Source organism: Lethenteron reissneri, chromosome 41 (assembly GCF_015708825.2).
Source record: "Lethenteron reissneri isolate LAM-NWPU_2019-01 chromosome 41, ASM1570882v1, whole genome shotgun sequence".
Taxonomy (NCBI): Eukaryota; Metazoa; Chordata; class Hyperoartia; order Petromyzontiformes; family Petromyzontidae; genus Lethenteron; species Lethenteron reissneri.
Genome location: NC_083819.1, coordinates 7,154,396 through 7,172,583, shown reverse-complemented (window position 1 = coordinate 7,172,583; position 18,188 = coordinate 7,154,396). Strand labels below are relative to the sequence as shown.

The window sequence follows — 18,188 nt, the reverse complement described above, 5'->3', positions numbered from 1 at the left end:
GGCCTAAGGAAATTTACAGTCTAGAAATTGGAGATACAGTCTATGAGTTCATGGGCCAAAGCAGTAATCGGTACCGACCAAGGAAGCACAACTCAATTCATACCGATGGATTTACATGGCGCATTAAAGTTAATAATTTGATAACCCACTCATTTGAAATATTTATCACACAAGTCACTTTTCTTGGCCACATAAATTAATTGGAACCGCTAAAGTTGTGCCACCTCAGGTGGTGCCGACCAGACAAGTAATCTGATCTGGGTTCTTGGATTACTGTCGTGGATTTAGCGGCCTCTGGTGGCAATCATAATTGCACAGAATTTCACGCGTGCACCTATCAATACTGAGTGCAATTTTCGGCTTTGGGTGAATTACATTCGTCAACATTACATGTGTAACATCCATGTTTCATATCCATAATGATACATTTGTAACCAGTGTACATATTACCTACGATGACATATACAACATATCCGAGCCTGGGGTGCGTCTTATAATCCGGGAAGTACGCTGTAAACAAATAGAATTGATATGTAGAATGAATATGGATAAATTGATGATTCATCGTTGCATTCATAATGCCGCGTGTGCCACAGTGAGCTACCTTAATTAAATCATAGATCTTTCATCAAACATCCAGGTGAGTGTGATCATGTCGAGCAGCTTCAACGCAAAATCACAATAGGCACGACGCGCTCAATTGATTCATTAATTGATTCACAAATTACTTAATTTCGTGGCTGGCACGAAACTGGATTGCCCGCCTTTAAATAAGAAGGCATGGGTGGGTGGGAACGGAGCGGATTTTTTTTGTATTTCCCCATCTTTCTCCACCAGACAGTGAGGACCGCCTCCGTCCCCGAGTGACCGCGTGTGACCGCGTGTGACCGCGTGTGACCGCGTGTGACCGCGTGTGACCGCGTGTGACCTCGTGTGACCTCGTGTGACCTCGTGTGACCTCGTGTGACCTCGTGTGACCTCGTGTGACCTCGTGTGACCCCGGGTAGAGCGGGTCCCCGATGGCCGAGACGGCGAGGCGGGCCTCCGCGACCCTGGAGGTGGTGCTGGGAGTCACTGCGGGCCCTGCAGCCTTCGGGTGCAATCCCACATCGGGGATCGTGGCCTACGCAGCTGGGTGAGGCCCTCGGCCCCAAAATATTCCCCTCCCCATGCACTGTCGTTATTATCAGCAGCAGCCGTGATGTATCCACTGCTGGATGAAGGCCTCAAGCCGTTGCCATTTCTCAGGGTCTTGCGAAGTAACAAGTTGCCAAGCTCCTCCGCCAGGCCGTTGGCCATGTCTCTGATATGAATGAAAAATGTAAGGCCACATAGTGGTGCGATTGTGGCCATGCAACCTAAATGATGGTCTGTATTGTAAACCACCGTAGTCTGTGCCCCTTCAACGAGGAACGGCAACACTACACGAACCCTCTCCCGAAGCCCTCTCGTGGCCGGCAGACCTCGACATTGGTATTTAGCTCCTACAACATATTGCCATAACCAAACTATGGAAAAATCGAACTTGGCTGCTGTACACGAGTTGATTTCGCCACTCCATCTCCGCGGCGAACGTTATCAATCTTTGGCGCGTTCCCTCCTTTTGGCCGCTACTTCGTCGTGAGTCTCGGTCACCGGCCTGCATCCCTTCTAGCCAAGTGTCCTGTCCCAAGTCCACTTTTTTTTGCTTCGGTCGCATTAATGTTTCCATTTTAACCTGTCTAATGCATGTGATTGTCTCGGTGTAATTCCAAAAATATGCCTCTCCACACTGCTTTGCGCAATTATAAAATTATCGAATCCGAATTGGTTAATTTTTCAGTCTCAAATGTTCAGCAACTAACGTTGACACTTTGAGGCCGAGGGCGACTGGGAATTGAACTTCTGGTCATTGACTCCCTTATCCTGAGTGTTAGCCCCACCATAAATGCTCGCTACAATACTCACTCTTATAACATTAGCCCGAACCCCCGTGTCGCCTTGTAAAAAGGTACAGCCTTGCATGATGGGAATGATTAACCGGGACTCGTAATTATGTCAATAAACCAGGGTGTGCACGACTGCTTGGATAAGAGAGCTGCGAGGCATGGTACAGAACAATACACGTTTACGTGGAGGAAAGTCATCCACAATTAATACATACACAAGAAGTCGTCACAGCCTATAGACTGCGGTTTACAGAAAGCAAACAGCTGTGTGAATGCACAGGAAGCGGGGAATACAGCGCATCAAACTACCGCGGTGCAGAAGAGATGCTTTAATGGCCAGGCTCCTCATCCCAACCCCTACAAAATGGCAGCCTTTGCCTCTATCCCAGAATAGGGCAGTGGCAAGGAGCCTGCTTGCTTCCCCTTGCTGCCCCGCGTTTGCCGTCCCTGCAGGTGCGTGGTGGTGCTGCTTGACCCCAGCACTGGCGAGCAGAGGCACATCATCAACCCGGCCAGGTGTGACGACTTACTACCCCCAGGATTGGCGGTAACTGTGGCCGTTTGGAGCCCAGCAGTCGTTTGGGGCCCAGCGGCCCTGAGGGGCCCGCGCGACTCGATGTAGGGCTCTGTTTTCGTCGACCAGTGTTTCTCAACTCCAGTCCTTCAGAACTCCAGTCCATGCGGGAGACCCCTGCCACTGGTTTTCGTTTTCGTAAATTACCATTTTCTTTAATTACTCGTACGCAAATTAAGCCACTGCACACAATGTCGCGTGATGGTTGGTGATCGTGGAAGGTTGTACCGTGCAGGGTCGTGAGGACTGCAGTTGAGAAACACCGGTGTAGACTGTTTGCCGGTTTGTACCGATTGGCTGATGTCGCTCAAGTGGCATTGCAGACCTACAGACGTCTGCTATCAGCTGTTCCTTTGGTTCCCGGTCGAGAGGTCATCATGGCCAGTGACAATTTATGCCACAACACCGCCATTGTTTCCTTCCGTTTGGTCCGGTAATTGCAAAGATGACGCACGTCCTTCAAAAACAGCTCTTGCAGTATCTGACCATCTGGCTTCAGGTTTTCATCTTGGTCACTGCCGTCCGAGTGACACTCTAATGCCTGTCTCTAATCTGGCCTCCACATGGAAAACCCCCTTCTACTAATAAAATCTAGCCATGTATGGTTATGACCGTCCAAGTTGCTTACCCAATGATTCCATGAAATTATTAGCATCATCTGCATGCACCTATTTTCAGAGGATGAGGTTGAGAGGGCAGCTTGCCTTGTTGCTCTTGGAAGGCTGTGGTAGCCAAGCTGTGTAAAGAGCATCACTGCTGTGCCCCATCTCCTTTGGACCCTCAGGAAGCCCATCACTGCCTTGGCATTCTCTCTGGACGGTGCACACCTGGCCACGGGAGAGGTGAGCTCGGGTGGAGGACCGCCGAAATGTTTTTAGAAGCCCCCGTGGGAAAATGCCCAGATGACCATCTGATACCCAGGGAAAACTGTCCCCACCTGCCCTCGCTACCCCTTGTCTGTGGCCCTGGCTCGGTGACTGATCAGTGTGACGCTGTTGAAGTGGATACCCCTCATGAGTCACCATGGGCACGCCCAGCCTTATCGTGCCTTGCATGTCACCTGACCTCCGCATACTGCGTGTATAATGCACCAAGCGTTCTTTAAGGTAATACTTTTTTCATGAAGCAGTGGCCGAATGACAACGAGACAAAGGCATACTGGTGTCATCCTTGTTAGCTATCAATGCAGTCTAATCGTCGTGTTCACAATTTAGAATATTTTTGGTCTGAAACGAGATGGTGTGCATTCCTGTATGCCCCGGACACCCCAAACTTGTGGCCAGTGTCAATAAAGTTGTACAAAATATGGTCATACACACAGCTACCGGATTATAAAATTCACACCAAACTTTTGTATTAAAATACGGGGGAGAAAGTGTCACCATTTGGAGATTACGGTACCTATGCAGTAATAATAATTAATGTCATAATTTAATACATTTGGTAATTGCACCATTCGTGTAGCGCAAGGCGCTGCGTTTAACACAGTCTGCCTTCGTTTCACAGTCGGGTGCGATACAGTATTGGTATGCGTAATCCAAATTTAGTAATTTGCAGGTCATTTTTCGAATTTTGGCAAATTTGGACCATAACTTAAGCATCCAATGGCCTGCTTATTTATAATTACGTCTGGGGATCTTTAACGTCCACTTTTAAAACAAACGGTGGATAATATTTTATGGCTAATATGCCCGCAGTAATAACCAGGGCGGCCAGCAGGAATGGAATCAGAAACCTTGCGCAACGATCAGAGAACGCACTATTTGCTGGACCCAGTCACGGTCCCGACCAAACAAGGCCTGATGCGGCGATCGAGTCTAAGCTGCAGCGGCGCAGCTCCAAGGTTGCCTGCAGATGCCGTGAGCGGCGGACTTGACCTGCCCTCGGCTGTGCTTGCAGGCCGGTGCGGCCCCCTGCATCTGCGTGTGGAGGCTGCTGCAGGGCGAGTGGAGCAGTGTCGCGGTGCTGGGAGTCGGCCACCAGCACGGTGTGGCCTGCACCGCCTTCTCGCCCGACGGCCGCCTGCTTGTCTCCGTGGGCCGGCGCCACGACCAGGCCGTGAACCTATGGGACTGGAAGGTGAGGCAGGAACCACTCCAATGAGCGGAAAAATAATTACCTTTCGATTTAAAGCTTTCGTGACTGCAGGGATTCATCTTCTTGGTTCTTTTGCTAAAGTCACGTAGAATGGGGAGACGCTGTCTCCCCGACAGACCTGGTCTTCACCTGAGGACGGCTGCTTGCGTTGTGGCCGAAACGTCGTGAGAATTATTTTATTATGTTTTATTATTTATTATTTTATTATTTCCATTCTACGTGACTTTACCGAAAGAACCAAGAAGAGAAATAATTACCTCTCCGGCGGTCCCAACATAAGTTTTAACGAATAACTGGGAAAGTCTTTTTAATTACATACATATGTTCTGGAAATTCGAGGTGAGTCTAAAGGAGTTTTTATCAAGAGGGCCCTGCTTTGAGATGTTTGGCCTTTTTCATGAATAACTTTTGCGTCTGGGAGGATACTTGTAGTACCTGGAGGGAATCCAATGACGCTCAAAGTTCTACACAGACGGATTCAAGGATCCATTTGTAGTTCCGTCATCTTCTGGCCATATTGCAGCCTTGAATTCAGGAGTTCCACAAACCGCAACATCATCCACGGACCCTTGCCTCCAAAGCGCTGGATACCAGGCATGTGCCTCCATGCCCGGCGTTCCCCACCAATCTTGCTTCTCCATATTTTCCAGAAGACTTGGGAGGTGGTTTGTTGACCTAAATGGTAACTTTATTTTCCTTTATCCACGAGCCACCACGATGGTGCCAAATTGTACACAATCTATCGTGGTTTTGTTGAAGTTAATCCTATTATTAAATCATCAAATCGTTATTTATTCGTCACCCAACAGTCTATAAGGCTACACGGGGCATCTGTCTTGCGTGCATGTCCTGTATCTGTGAAGAGCGGCCACCTGGTGGCCACCAACAAGGTGTCGAGTCACGTGCTGGCTCTGGCATTCTCCTCGTGTGGCTCCCGCCTCGTCACGGCCGGCGTGCGCCACGTCAGGTTCTGGTACTTACCCCCCCGCCGCCTCACCCACCATTAACTCTCCAGGCCCACAGTCCCGACTGCTCGCACTTGTAAGAGGGGATGAGAACCTAAGGCTTATGCACCATGTATGGCACACCACCACCCCCACGTTCCATTCCCTGGTTACCACATTCAGATAACCCCCTCCCCCCTTAACTTGTATTTAAGAGCTGGTCTTTTGGAATTTTCCTCACTTGATGCAGTAATTTTAGCTGTGACGGTCCCACCTGATGACGGAGTCTTGTGTTGCCTCCGAAACGTCGTAATTTATTATTTTATTTTATTTCCATTATTACTTTGATTAACTTTTAATTGAATTTTTTACCTACGTGACTTTACCGAAAAAACCTAAGAGTATGTGGCACACTGCTTCATTTTATACGGCTCGCGGTGACGTGAGGCCGGTAACTTGAAAACGGGTCACGAACATTATTATTGTTTACATCTGTGCAAGGTTCTTGGCTGCGCTAATTCATTGTAGCACTGCGTGGGTTAAACATGTGGCTCGCCAAGCGTATTTGAAAGTCCTATTCGGCCCTGCGTTATAACGGTGTAATGTTAGCATGTGCTTTAATATAGCTTGTATGGGGGTGTTTTTTAATTTAATGTATTCGTTGAGGCCGTGTGTGGGTGACACTTCCAAACACGCAGCTAAGGAGTGATTTTTATATGAATCAAATATTTTTTGTGTTGCTCCACATTTGAATCCAATCGTGCTATCGGTGACGTGTGCTAGGAGACGATTTGACCTGTTGGAATTCTCAGAGTGCAGTGCATCACCATGTCGTAGAAATCGGCCATGAGAAGGTAAATATTGATGGTTCATCCTTAAGCTCGCAATGCTTCAGTCGAACAGGCAAATGAACAAGACCTTGAAAAAAAATTTTAGTGGCACCCTACCATACAGCACTTTGGTCAATCCACTGTTGGATGAGGGCCTTCCCATGCTCTGGATCATGATGGGGCTTATTTGAACAGACTTCACCACGCTTTTATGTGACACTTGGCGAAGGCAACCCACGCAGACGTTGAAGCGTAGTACAGGATAACATTGGATTTTCCTGCACTGCCCCCTGCTGACAACGTGTGCAATGGATTAAAAGATTGTTCCGCGTTCATTTAGTGCTACCCCCCACCCCCACCCTGCGCTCTTGTTGTTCGCGAGGGAGGTTGCCCCCCAAAGGGGATCAGGCGGCCATCAACGGGGCCCCCCTGCCGGGCCGTGCGGCGCTGCTGGGCCTGCAGCGGGAGGCTGTGTTTTGTGCGGTGGCCTGTGGGCAGGGGCCGGCCTGCCAGAACCTCACCTACTGCCTCACTCTCTCTGGCTGCCTGTGCGTCTTTGACGAGCAGAGGGTTTTGTGCCACTGCGTCGACTTGCAGGTCTGGGGAATTACCTCTCCTCCTTAGTCTTTTTGTTTGGCCTTTAGGGTTGCGTTGCGGGCTGACCATTGCCTCTACCAGTGTCGTCTTACAGTGCGCTCTCTTCCCTTCCCTTGTGTCACTGCGTCTTTCAATAGAGACAGCGTCTGTCCCGGCCAGTGTTGGACATCTGGTCTGATCCGTGGTCTTCACTCAACGCACCTTTGAATGTTCCCGTTCACCCCAGTCAACTTTCCCAGATATTTCAGTTTCTTGCACTTGACCTGACCCTTTGTCCATGTCCATTCTTTCTAGAACTTCCTTGCTGGTTGCTTGCTCTTTACAAAGCGTTTTACAAATTCTCGAGAAGGCTTTCTCATTCGAAGGCATTGATTGCCCTTTCTTCTTCTTCGTCCGTCTTAAGAGTCACACCCAGACATCGCCTTACAATGCACCAAGGAGCTCAAAAGTTTATTCTTCTGATGTTGCCAAAAATTTCCCCCTGCGTGTCTGCCGGCCGGGAGTCATCGGCGGGGCTGTACGCACTCCGCACTTCTCCGTCGGATGACCTTTGTTGTTTGTTGCTCTGTGGCATGCTCAGGTATCCGTGGCCAAGTGCTTGTGCGTGGACGAAGAGCTGGTGTTCTGTGGTGGCGCCAATGGGCTGGTGGTGGGGCTGTGTGCCCGCAGCCTGCGGCCCGTATGCACCCTGCCCCGTCCGAGCCACCTGGATGGCCTGAAAAGGCCGTGGTAAACGCCGATTGCCATGGTACCACGCGTCTTGCCGTCTCAGAATCCCAGGGGGAAGGTGTACCCGTTGGCTGAGGTCCCACGGAAGTCTGGCAGAGTGATTAATTTGGTGGTGATAATTGAAGAGCAACGCGTGGACAGAGTGTTCGTCTGGCTGCGAGTCAACTTGAGATCTCCAAATCTACATGAGTGTGGTCTTGAGTATGGAGCGTGCGTGTCGCTGTGCATGTTGTGGGGAGTGGTGGTTTGCACATTGCGCTACAAACCCGCTGACCAGAGCCAATCATGAGTCTCCCGTAGGTTGACTCGACCTGCAAATAAGTTCTTGGTGCAATTATATACACATCTGCACTGGGGAGACAAAGGTGGCTTACCGATTCTGACCACACCACCCCTTTGAGCGCCATGCCGCATTTAGAGTACTCGCCAACATCGCTTGCTGCAAGATGCAGATAAAGGCTATAGGCAGGATCCTCGCTTGGTTTGTTCTGTCTGTGCATGCGTGTCTCTTCCGTGCGTGTGTACATGCATGTGTGTGCAGGCAAAGTGGGGAGCAGCAGCAGGACGAGCCGGTGCCGTGCGCCGTCACTGTAGCCGTGTGCCGGGACGCTAGGCGCGGCTGGCTGGGCTGCTTGTACGGGGACCACAGCGTGTACGTGTGGGCCGATGCGTCGCCGGGGCAGCCTGCACGGCCCCTGCACGCCGCTCACTACCACGCCGGCGGAGTGCGAGGCATCGAGGTGACGCCCGCGGGGATCAGCGTCGCTAGGCCCGCAGCTATAACGATCGTTGGCGCACTGTTGCAGATGCTCGGGGCTCGTGTCGTGAATGCGTCCATCCTGTTCGTGGGGCTCATTTGATGAAGGACCCCCACCCCCCCATCCCCCCTCGGCCCCCCCCCCCCTCCCACCTATGGATGCTCTTGAGCTCATTGGTGAATGGGCCCTGGAGGAATTTCCTTGAAATGTGGAGCCAAGCTCCCAGAAGTCACCTGTGGCACCCTACAGGGACCACCATCCTCAACGCACGCGTTTTTGAAACTTGTTTTGAGATTTTATTGTTTTCACCCCACAGTGTATTTACACTCGTTCCTTATGGCACCTGTGGTGGGGACCCAGGTGAACCCGGAGCTGTGGGATCTTGTGGGCCCTGGCTGCCCACCACAGAGCTCGTTCCTCACCTGCTCATCCGATAGCACCGTGCGCATGTGGGGCCCCGGACATTCCAGCTACCCGGTAAGCCTCCGGGGAGCTGTGCTCGTGATGGGCCTTTTAGGTGTGATGGTGGTGGCGGTGGCTGTCGGGGCGACGGTGATGTCGGGTGACAGCGCTGTGGATTAAAGGTGTGGTCGAGCGACAATGTTTGGTTCGTGTTGGTTGGGCCAATGGTGGCTGTTGGGCGACTGTGGCCGTCATCGCGACAGGAGCTGCTCTGGGTGTTCTGCTCCGACGGCCTCCGTCCAGAACAGCGTGGGACCTCCCAGGACCGAGGCCGCGCGGGTGCTCGGTCGTTGGGGGGGGTGCCCCAGGGCCCCAAGCGGGGGACTGACGTGGCAGGAGGTGGCGTGCGCTGCATGCGCTTGCTGCCGGGGGGGCACAGCCTGGCCCTGGGCGACCACGCCGGCAACATCAGGTGCGTGCAGTGTGCGGCGGAGTTTGTCGGCTTGCGTGCGTGCTGTGCTGTGCCGTGGGTCTGCGGTGCACGTGTCCGGTCACGGTGAGTGGTGCGGTGCTCGAGGTGGCGACGGCGAGTCTTAAGGCGTGTGCAGTGCGCATGTACGACGGCGAGCGGTGTTGCGGTGGGCGAGTGGTGGGCGGCGACGTGCTCGCGGTGGTGATGGAGTTTGTCGCTCAGCATCGTGGACCTGAAGAGCTGGGAGGAGACACTGATTCCCGGAGCTCACACGGCCGAGGTTCTGTGTCTCGACTACACCCGGTGCAAAGGAGGTGAGCAAGGGCACTATCATCATGAACGTTACCTAGATCAGCACCAGTGGTCATAATCCCCATAATCATCACACCCATCAATCATGACAAAAACAAGCATCTTGGCTAATATCAGACAGTCACTGTTATAATCCCCACCATCGTCACTACCCACGCCTCCCATCTACAGGAATCCTTTGTATTTATAAAGACACTGTCTCCTCGACAGACCTGTTCTCCACCTGAGGACGGCTGCTTGCGTTGTGGCCGAAACGTCGTGAGAATTATTTTATTATGTTTTATTTTTATTATTTTATTATTTCCCTTCTACGTGACTTTACCGAAAGAACCAAGATGATGAATCCCTGCAGTCACGAAAGCTTTACATCGAAATTTATAAATCACTGTTCACAAACTAGGGAACACGAAGGCAGTGGCGTCTATCACGGGGTGGGTGCGGTGGGGGGGTCTGTGCAGGAGAGGGCTTGCTGGTGTCCGCCGGGAGGGACCGTGTTGTGCGCGTGTTCCGACTGGCGGAGCGGTGTGGAGGAGGAGGAGCAGGAGGCGCCGGGAGTCCGCGCGTCGTGGCCGTCCTGGAGGAGCATTCCTCGCCCGTGACGGCCGCGCGATTCGCAGGTTCGGCCACGAGGGGGAGCGCCTCCACCTCGCGGGGAGGCCGGTGTCCTAGCCGGGGTTTCACCTCCTGGTGGATGGGGTTTATCCTGCCCGGGGTTGACTTTTCGAGGTGTCATCATCGGCATTGGTGTTACTGGCATATGGACGTGTTCATCATTATTGGCATTCGGCAGCACCGTTAGCATCGGCGTTATCAGCATCGCCAGAATCGTTGGCAAATCAATGGTGGTCGTGTGGTTGGCCGTGGCCGGTCGCCTGGCATGGTGCGTGTGGTCACAGGGAGCGGTGACGCACTGCGCTTGGTGAGCTGCGGCCCGGACCGGTCGCTCTACTTCCGATCGGTGCACACAGTGAGCCACGCTCGCGAATCGGTGCCGCCCGGCGGTGCGCGGAGCACGGAGGTGTGTGCGGTGCACGGTGTTGGCAGGGCGAGGATGGGCACGGTGCGTGGTGTTGGACGTAGAGCGGCAGCGGAAGTCAACGGCTGTACTGAAGATGACTCCTAATGAAGAGGAAACCGGTCTATAATGATCTTTGTTTCGCTGCTGTTTTTTGGGATGGCCTCAATTCTGTGAGTTGGTGGTCCAAACGACAAATTGGCTACACATTCAGTTCTTTTGAGCTGGTGGTCTGGATAAGGCTGGGCTTCTTTACACACAAGTACATCTTTGCGTATTGGTTAAATGTTTTTGTGGGGCAGTACGATGTATTATGGTGGGGATGCGCACTGCGCTATGAACCCGCCAACCTGCAACGCATTTCGTGGGTAAACATCAGCACTGGGGAGAGAAAAATGTGGCCGGGCATGGTGCTGGCCACCCACGTGTGCTGTGCTGGCCTTAATTGGTACTCGCCAGGACAGCACTTGCCCCCACAATCTGCTAAAGGTTCTACGTGGGTGGGGGGGGGGAAGATCTTGTGATTGATGTACAAGGTGCGTGGCGTGGCGCGTGTGTGGGATTTTTGTGCGGCGCCGGCAGTGCGAGGACGGCCTGCGGTGTGCGGTGACGCGCCACGTGGTGGTGAAGGAGACTCCGGCTGACATGGACGTGGACTCGGTGGGGCGTGTCGCCGTGCTGGGCTGCCTGGACCGCATGCTGCGGTGGGGACACGTGACGACGGGGGGCCCCCTCCACCCCACCCCAGCCCGGGGAGGCCTGGTGCAGTTGCACCGCCTGCACACTTGAGAGCTACGCCACCGGTCGGGCTCCTCTCCCCCAGCGCTCGATGACGATCGCTCGTCCGGTTCCCCGTGAGCAGTTGACTCGTCAACGAGAGCCTGCTGGGTCGTGCGCCAATTAATCAGGTGGCTAATTTGGCGCGTGACGAGTAGTATCCACGTCCATAGCGATGGATGATGTGGTGTGCCAGGTGCAGAAATATTTCTCCAGATCGCCAACGCCGACTGAACCGGCTGACATGTAACCCCGGATGCGCTCGTATTGTGCGCTTGAGGAGGAATTCTAGCGATCGGTGTTTGATTGCACCCGCACTGGGCCCGACTTTGTGGTCGTTTCATTTGTTGCTCTTGCGTGTCGGCTTTAGTGTGGGGGGGGGGGGGGGCGGCAGCGCTCGTCTCGTTGCGGTCGAGTGGGCGGCGGGGGTCGGGGGGGGGGGGCTCGTGTCGGCGATGGTGAGGTTAAAGCCCTGCATGTCCGTGCGCTGCAGGGTGTTCAGCCCCGTCGACGGCCGGCAAGCGTCACTGCGTGAAGGGCTCCAGCGCGGACGAGGGGACGGTGCTCAAGGTGCTCGGCCGCCGGCGTCGCCCGGCCGTGATGTTACGCTTCCTGCGCCCGCAGTCGCCATCGCCCGAAGGCGGCCGGGTGGCACGCGCAGATGGTCTTGCGGTCACTCCATCCGTTTGAATCACGGGGATTGCTTTCTAAAGTCCAGATTGCGGTCCTGAGATTGTGGGGTCGGGGAGGAGGGGTCGCGATTGTACGGCAGCTGCAGTGTAAGGTCCGGTTGGCTGTTGCCGCCAGCATTAGCTGCTAGACGTGTTGGCGCCCGAGTCAAGGTTCCATCCTCGTTGCGGCACCTCCCCCCGCTGCTGTGGTGCCAGCACCGCCCCACCACGATTTTGAACCACGAGCGCCCATTGCTTGCTTCGTTTCCAACAGTTTAGCAACACGTGGGGCAAAGCCACCTTCAGGAGGGGCACCCCCCCCCCCACCTACCCCCCCCCCCCCATGCTATGGCACTGGTTGCCGATAAGAAGCTGTCGTTTGAGAATGGGGCGACTAGTTTTATAAGGGGGGCCGGCCACTTTTGAAAACGGGGCGCCTGTAGTTTTAAAAGGTCTAGCTGTAGCTTGAATAGAATGGCTGTTGCCACGTGCGGGTATGGGTGGTGCGTGTGTGGGGAGCGGTAGTGCAACGGTTAGCGCGCTGCGCTACGAATCGAGCATACCAAGTTCCATTCTTGGTGACGGCCAACACCAGTGACGATTATCTGAATCTGTCCTTGGCCTCCAGTACCTGGTGCGGTGTGTAAACATTGCTATTGGGGAGACGAAGCCGGCCGGGCGTGATGCTGGTCACCCACTCCCTCGTGTACCATGCTGGCCCTCATAGAACCTCGCTAACAGCACTTGCTCCAACAGTCTGTTAATGCTACATGGGGGGTCTTTGTCTTTGTTTGTGTGCGCAGGTACACGTGGCCCCGTCGGGCACACTGGCAGCGAGCAGCTGCTCTGACAAATCGACGTCCATTGTGGATCTCGCTAGCGGCGCCTGCTTGGCCACCTTCCACGGCCACTCTGGTGAGCGGCGTTCTGGCCAGCGAGATGGGTTGGTTCTAGATTTGAAGCTTTCGTGACTGCAAGGATTCATATTCTTAGGTTTTTTCAGTTAAGTCACGTAGGTAATTTTTTTTTTTTTACCTACAAGGTTTACCGAAAAAAAATTATTAGGTTTTTTCGGTAAAGTCACACAGGTAAAGTCACGTAGGTAAAATTTTATAATTTTTTACCTACGTGACTTTACCGAAAAAACCTAAGAATTTTTTTTCGGTAAAGTCATGTAGGTAAAAAAAAAAATTTACCTACGTGACTTTACCGAAAAAACCTAAGAATATGAATCCTGCGAGAGATCCAAATAAATGTTTTTTCGGTAAAGTCACGTAGGTAAAAAATTATAAAATTTTGCTTACGTGACTTTACCAAAAAAACCTAAGAATTTTTACCTACGTGACTTTACTGATAAAACCTAAGGATATGAGATGGGTTGAGGGGGGGGGGTGTGAGATGGGGGTGTCATCCCGACCGTGCAGCGAAAACACTCGCTGCCTCGATCACATATGCCCTGCACCAATGATTGGGTAGTCATTTATTGAACACCTGCATGATATTTTTTACCCCCCCCCCCACCTCACCACTGTCGTGATACAAACATTTATTTGGATCTCTCGCAGAGCAGTGCAACCCTTCATGTCTTCATGTTTGTGAACGGCTTCGGGAAAGGGAATTACCACAGAGCTACTTAAGAGAGCCCTTCAACGTACCTCTGGTTCCCACAGTAGAGGGCAGCAACTTTCCCCACCCACACTGCTTCCTCAGCTGAAATGTAGGCAATTTATTTGCATAATTACATTTACTGAGTTGTTTTGTGTGTGTGTGTGGATCATGGTGGCTGGCGTGAGCCCATCAGCACAAAAACACTTGAGAACCCAGATTAATCGCAGACCTCTACCTGGATTTGACGTCAGCAGTGCCGGCTCAGTGCTCTGACCTCCGAGACACCCGGCCACCTCTGGAAATGTGTTGTGTTCATATTAAATCAATGCTTACGTTTACTCACTGTGGTGGAGTTGGAAGGGCATCCTAGACTGTGACCCGGTGCGTTTTTTGATGATGGAAATCTGGTACAACTTGAACGTTGCATGCCTCCACCACCACCACCACCATGGTAAACAGATACCGCTGGCACCCTGCCAGACCGCCGCATGTTTACAAATAATCACTACTCTAATAATGGCATCTTGGTTTCGCAAGCGTCGAGAGCGGCGTGGTTACTGCTGGCGTGTGCTGCAGAGGTGGTGACCAGCATGAAGTTCAGCAGCGATTGCCAGCGCCTGATGACAGCAGCTGGAGACAGGTGTGTAATGAGCACCGCCGGTTTTGCAGTGGCACCACCAGCGCCATTGGCAGTTGCCGATTCGATAAAAAAAAATGTTGGTTGTTCGCCGCAGCTGTGTGTTCGTCTGGCGCCTGGGCCCTGAGCTGGTGATGCGGCTGGGTCAGAGATCATCACCCGGTGTGCAGGACGAGCAGACGTCCGGCCCGGTTCCACCCGCCTTGCCTGCTGGGTACCATTTCGCGCGCACTGAAAAGTTGCCAAATAAATCAATGGGTTGTGAAATAAATGATTAACGTTATTTTTTTACGTAGGGAGTTGTCTATAAATGAGACTTATCAGCTTATCTATCTTCTCATCAACACAAATCCTCGAGAGTGTTTATGTTCAATAATGTGATGAGCACAGGTATAGAATAAAAGTGGCCAAAAACTAAATGGAGGTCGTGCAATGAATCGCACACAGGCTTTGCTACCAACAATTTTACAAACCAATTTGATTTCAGAATCCTCTTCTGTTATGTTATCCTTTCTGCTGGTGACTGCAGCAATTATAGTGAACCTATCCCATATGCAAATAAAAAAAATCCCCTTACGGAATTTGATGTGTGCATCATGAACTTGAGAATAGATATTTGATGAATCTGTTACTTCTAACGAAGTACCCATGTAATGGTTCGGAAAATAAGAACCAAACTCTGCTTTTGGATTAAGCAAGGTGACAGGAACTCTACAGTTGAGCAGCCAGACAAATATTGTGACCTACGGATTACGGTGGTTGAGAAGCGGTATGGATCGGAGGAAACGATCAATCTGGTACAGCGGGTCCTTGACGGTGGCGGAGGTATCGAGTGGTGAAGTTCATGAACAACGACCGCTAGTGGAAATGCATGCTGCGGTGAGGAGCTCCTGCAATTTTGCTTCTATCGCGAGGCAGAATCGATTCACTGCGTCGGTCATTAGTCAACGACGAGGTTTTGCAACGCGCATTTCCGTCTGTAACAGAACCCCGTCTGTTGCAGCATCGCTTGCAGCCGGAGGAAGCGTGGCTCCGTCACCGTCTCAGGGCCGTTCAGCTCTCCGGAGGACACCCCCACCTGCACGGGGCCTGTCGGCCTAGGACCGGCTCGCCAGGGTCTGTTTCACCGCGTGCGCCTCTACCATGCTCAATGCTGTGTCTCTGCCCTCGCCGCATCTCTCCACCCTTGCTGCATTCATCCTCGCTGTGCCTCCACCCCTCACCAAACCCCAACTCCTCACCATGCCCACACCCCTCACTGCACCTTCACCCCTCGCCGCTCCCTCACCATTCACTTCCATCCCTACTGCACTCCCATCCCTCACCTCCACTCTCACTGCTCCCCTGCGCAGAGGAGCCTGCTGCTGATGCTGCACACTGCGCTCTCAGATCCCCGTGCATTCCAATCGGCTGAACTGACAGTGGAATGGGAACGACATATCTTCCAACATAAATAAGATGCCAGCTCGTGTTATCAACCAGAATTCCTCCGGTTGGTGCTGGAGAATTTCCTGGAATGGAAAAACCGAAAGGACGTTTTTTGAGCTGGATGATGTGATCTGCCAAATGCAGGCGAGGAATGTGTGCAAACGATTTGCGTCTTCACTGTGGTATCCCCTGAAGACACACGACCGCCGAGTTTGAACCCCCTCTGCGCTCCGCCGTGCACAGCAACGCAAGGGGCGGGGGGGGGGGGGGCGATCCCTGCGGCATCTTCACGGGGAGGGTGCTGCTTTTCCAGCCTTCTGTCTGAAACGTTTTCGTGAGACGGGGCGTACGGGCACGTGCATGCATGCGATTGTCTGCAGTCGGCGCCCATCGTTGCTTGTACACAGCACGTGCCCTAAAAGTCTGCTAAGTATATACAGGGCATCTTTGTTTTTGGTGTAGGCTCCACGAGGCTTGGTGAGAGTGATGCGAGCCTGCCCAGCCACGTCGATACGTCCGTCGCCTGGTGAGTGACCCATCCACTCGGACATTAGGCGGCACCGCTGGGTCTTGGGATCAGTTGCAGAGATTAGGACATTTTGTGTCCTGTAATTTAGCACTTCAGAGGCAAGGGTTGATGGATCGGACAAATTACAAATGTTGCCAAACTCCCTTCCCGTGGGCATTGAGGTGCCATACTCTGGCTTGTCAGAAGAAATACAGTACAGCAGAGTGTGCGGACTAATATTATCTGCCCCTTCTGAGTGGGATAGAGTGTTGCACTCTCGCATGCGTGGGTTTTCTAGAAGGTGCTCCGGTTTATTCCCACATGTATAAACACTCCATAATTGGCTGAAAACATCTTAATATATAGAGAACTGCAGAGCAATTAATTGTTGGAGCCAGCTCACTGTCTGGCAGCCTTCAAACTTGTCTATGGTTCCTCACCGATTGTGAGATGCAATTTGATGAATTATTTATTTTTAATAAGGACATTTAAGTTCTATTCAAACCTCAAGTCACCTGAAGTGTGACTAGCGGGACGTTACCCAGGGTGCCGTGACAGTAGCGCGGTGTGCGAGGAGGTGTTGACCTGTGAGTGAGCATGCGCAGCACCCTTGTCAATCCACTGCTGGATGAGAGCCTCGCCGCGCCATGCAGGTCGTGGGTGATATTTGACCTTGCAGCGCCAGGTTGATCGGCGTGGGTTTGAATGTCGGGAATATCAATGTGGGGGGGAGCATGGAGGTACAGTGCAACAACGGATTTTGCTTCACTCTACAATGTAGCCCTGCAGCATACAACATATGTCTTGCCTCGTGGGCACCCATCCAAGGACTATCCAGGCTTCTCGAATAATATTTCGGAATGGGCACCTACCAGGTCATTTGGTCATAGGCCTTTTTGTTAGAACTCTCGTTTAATTCTGATGTCCTTGTCCATGTGAGGAGGACGCTGGAGACGACGACGGGGACCACCCAGGTGTCCACCCGGAGGGTCGCCGCGGCACTCCCACCGTGCAACCTGAGTGTGGCTCACGTACGTCTGAACCACCTCGACATTGTCACCGCCGCGGCTGCCGCTGCTGCTGTTCGAGCTACTCCTTGTGCGCTGGGGTTGTAAGCTGTGCCACACACTGTGGTGCGGTTGCCTCCGTGCGAGTGCAGGTCCGCCGGTCGTGTGGTGGCCTGCAAACGGAAATGTCTCGCGATCACCTGAAGTCGGCTTCCTTGAACGATCTCCACGCGAGAGGTGGGGTTTTGGATCTTGATGGTATTATGCCGCCAGGGCCTGTAATGGGGCATAGCGGCCCGCGTCGCCCCTTATGCATGTGGCCTTCGTCAGTTATGGCTGTTTAAATTACTTATTGTGTTTCCTTGTAATTGTGAGTAATTTTCACAATCAAAACAGTAGTTCCAATGGTTTACACTTAAAACTGTTATAACACCGTGTATGCAAATTAGCTTCAAAGGCGAAATCTGAAATTTTGCTAAACTAACAATAGTACTTCATGTTCTTGGCACAAGTCATCTTTTCTGAACAGCAGTTTTATAGAATATAAAAAAAATACAGACTGGTGGCGAGGTGGTATCATTGTATATCTTTGGCAGGTGAGTCCCATCAGCGGAAGAGCTTTGTGTCTGGAACTAAAGGCAGGAGGGACAGCGACCTTATTGTCAGAAGCCAGTCCGAGCTGACCCTGGACAGCAGTGCAGAGGAACGGGTGCACAGACGGCAATCCTACATGGTGCCCACAGCCAGCTCGCAAGCCAAGGCGATGGACAAGACCTACAGCATCGACAGAGGGCATGCGGCTACTGTCCTTGAGAGGAGCCTGGCCGGTACAGAATATCTCACGAGAGACGGGGAGGGTGGCCAAAAAGCTGAGGGGCAGGCGAGCCACGCAGC

At 52.5% G+C, this 18,188-nt stretch overlaps 1 protein-coding gene across 1 annotated transcript; it reads left to right on the top strand.

Annotated features, from left to right (window-relative positions):
• The first annotated feature begins 1,019 nt into the window (after positions 1-1,019).
• LOC133352547 (WD repeat-containing protein 62-like) lies at positions 1,020-14,418 on the top strand. The gene is made up of 17 exons (XM_061568258.1): positions 1,020-1,135; positions 2,382-2,444; positions 3,287-3,344; positions 4,402-4,581; positions 5,463-5,572; positions 6,760-6,970; positions 7,551-7,699; positions 8,241-8,439; positions 8,818-8,934; positions 9,123-9,331; positions 9,554-9,645; positions 10,102-10,260; positions 10,540-10,661; positions 11,241-11,362; positions 11,929-12,005; positions 12,910-13,021; positions 14,291-14,418. Exons 1-16 carry the CDS (start codon positions 1,020-1,022, stop codon positions 12,954-12,956), a joined length of 2,031 nt encoding a protein of 676 aa, XP_061424242.1. The 3' UTR covers positions 12,957-13,021; positions 14,291-14,418.
• Positions 14,419-18,188: the final 3,770 nt, after the last annotated feature.

Bases quoted from the DNA above. Each gene is read 5' to 3' on its own strand.
- LOC133352547 (XM_061568258.1), top strand. From the start codon at position 1,020: ATGGCCGAGACGGCGAGGCGGGCCTCCGCGACCCTGGAGGTGGTGCTG. The intron at 9,646-10,101 runs GTGAGCAAGGGC...GGGTCTGTGCAG, and splicing joins CTACACCCGGTGCAAAGGAG to GAGAGGGCTTGCTGGTGTCC. The intron at 12,006-12,909 runs GTGCTCGGCCGC...TTGTGTGCGCAG, and splicing joins ACGAGGGGACGGTGCTCAAG to GTACACGTGGCCCCGTCGGG.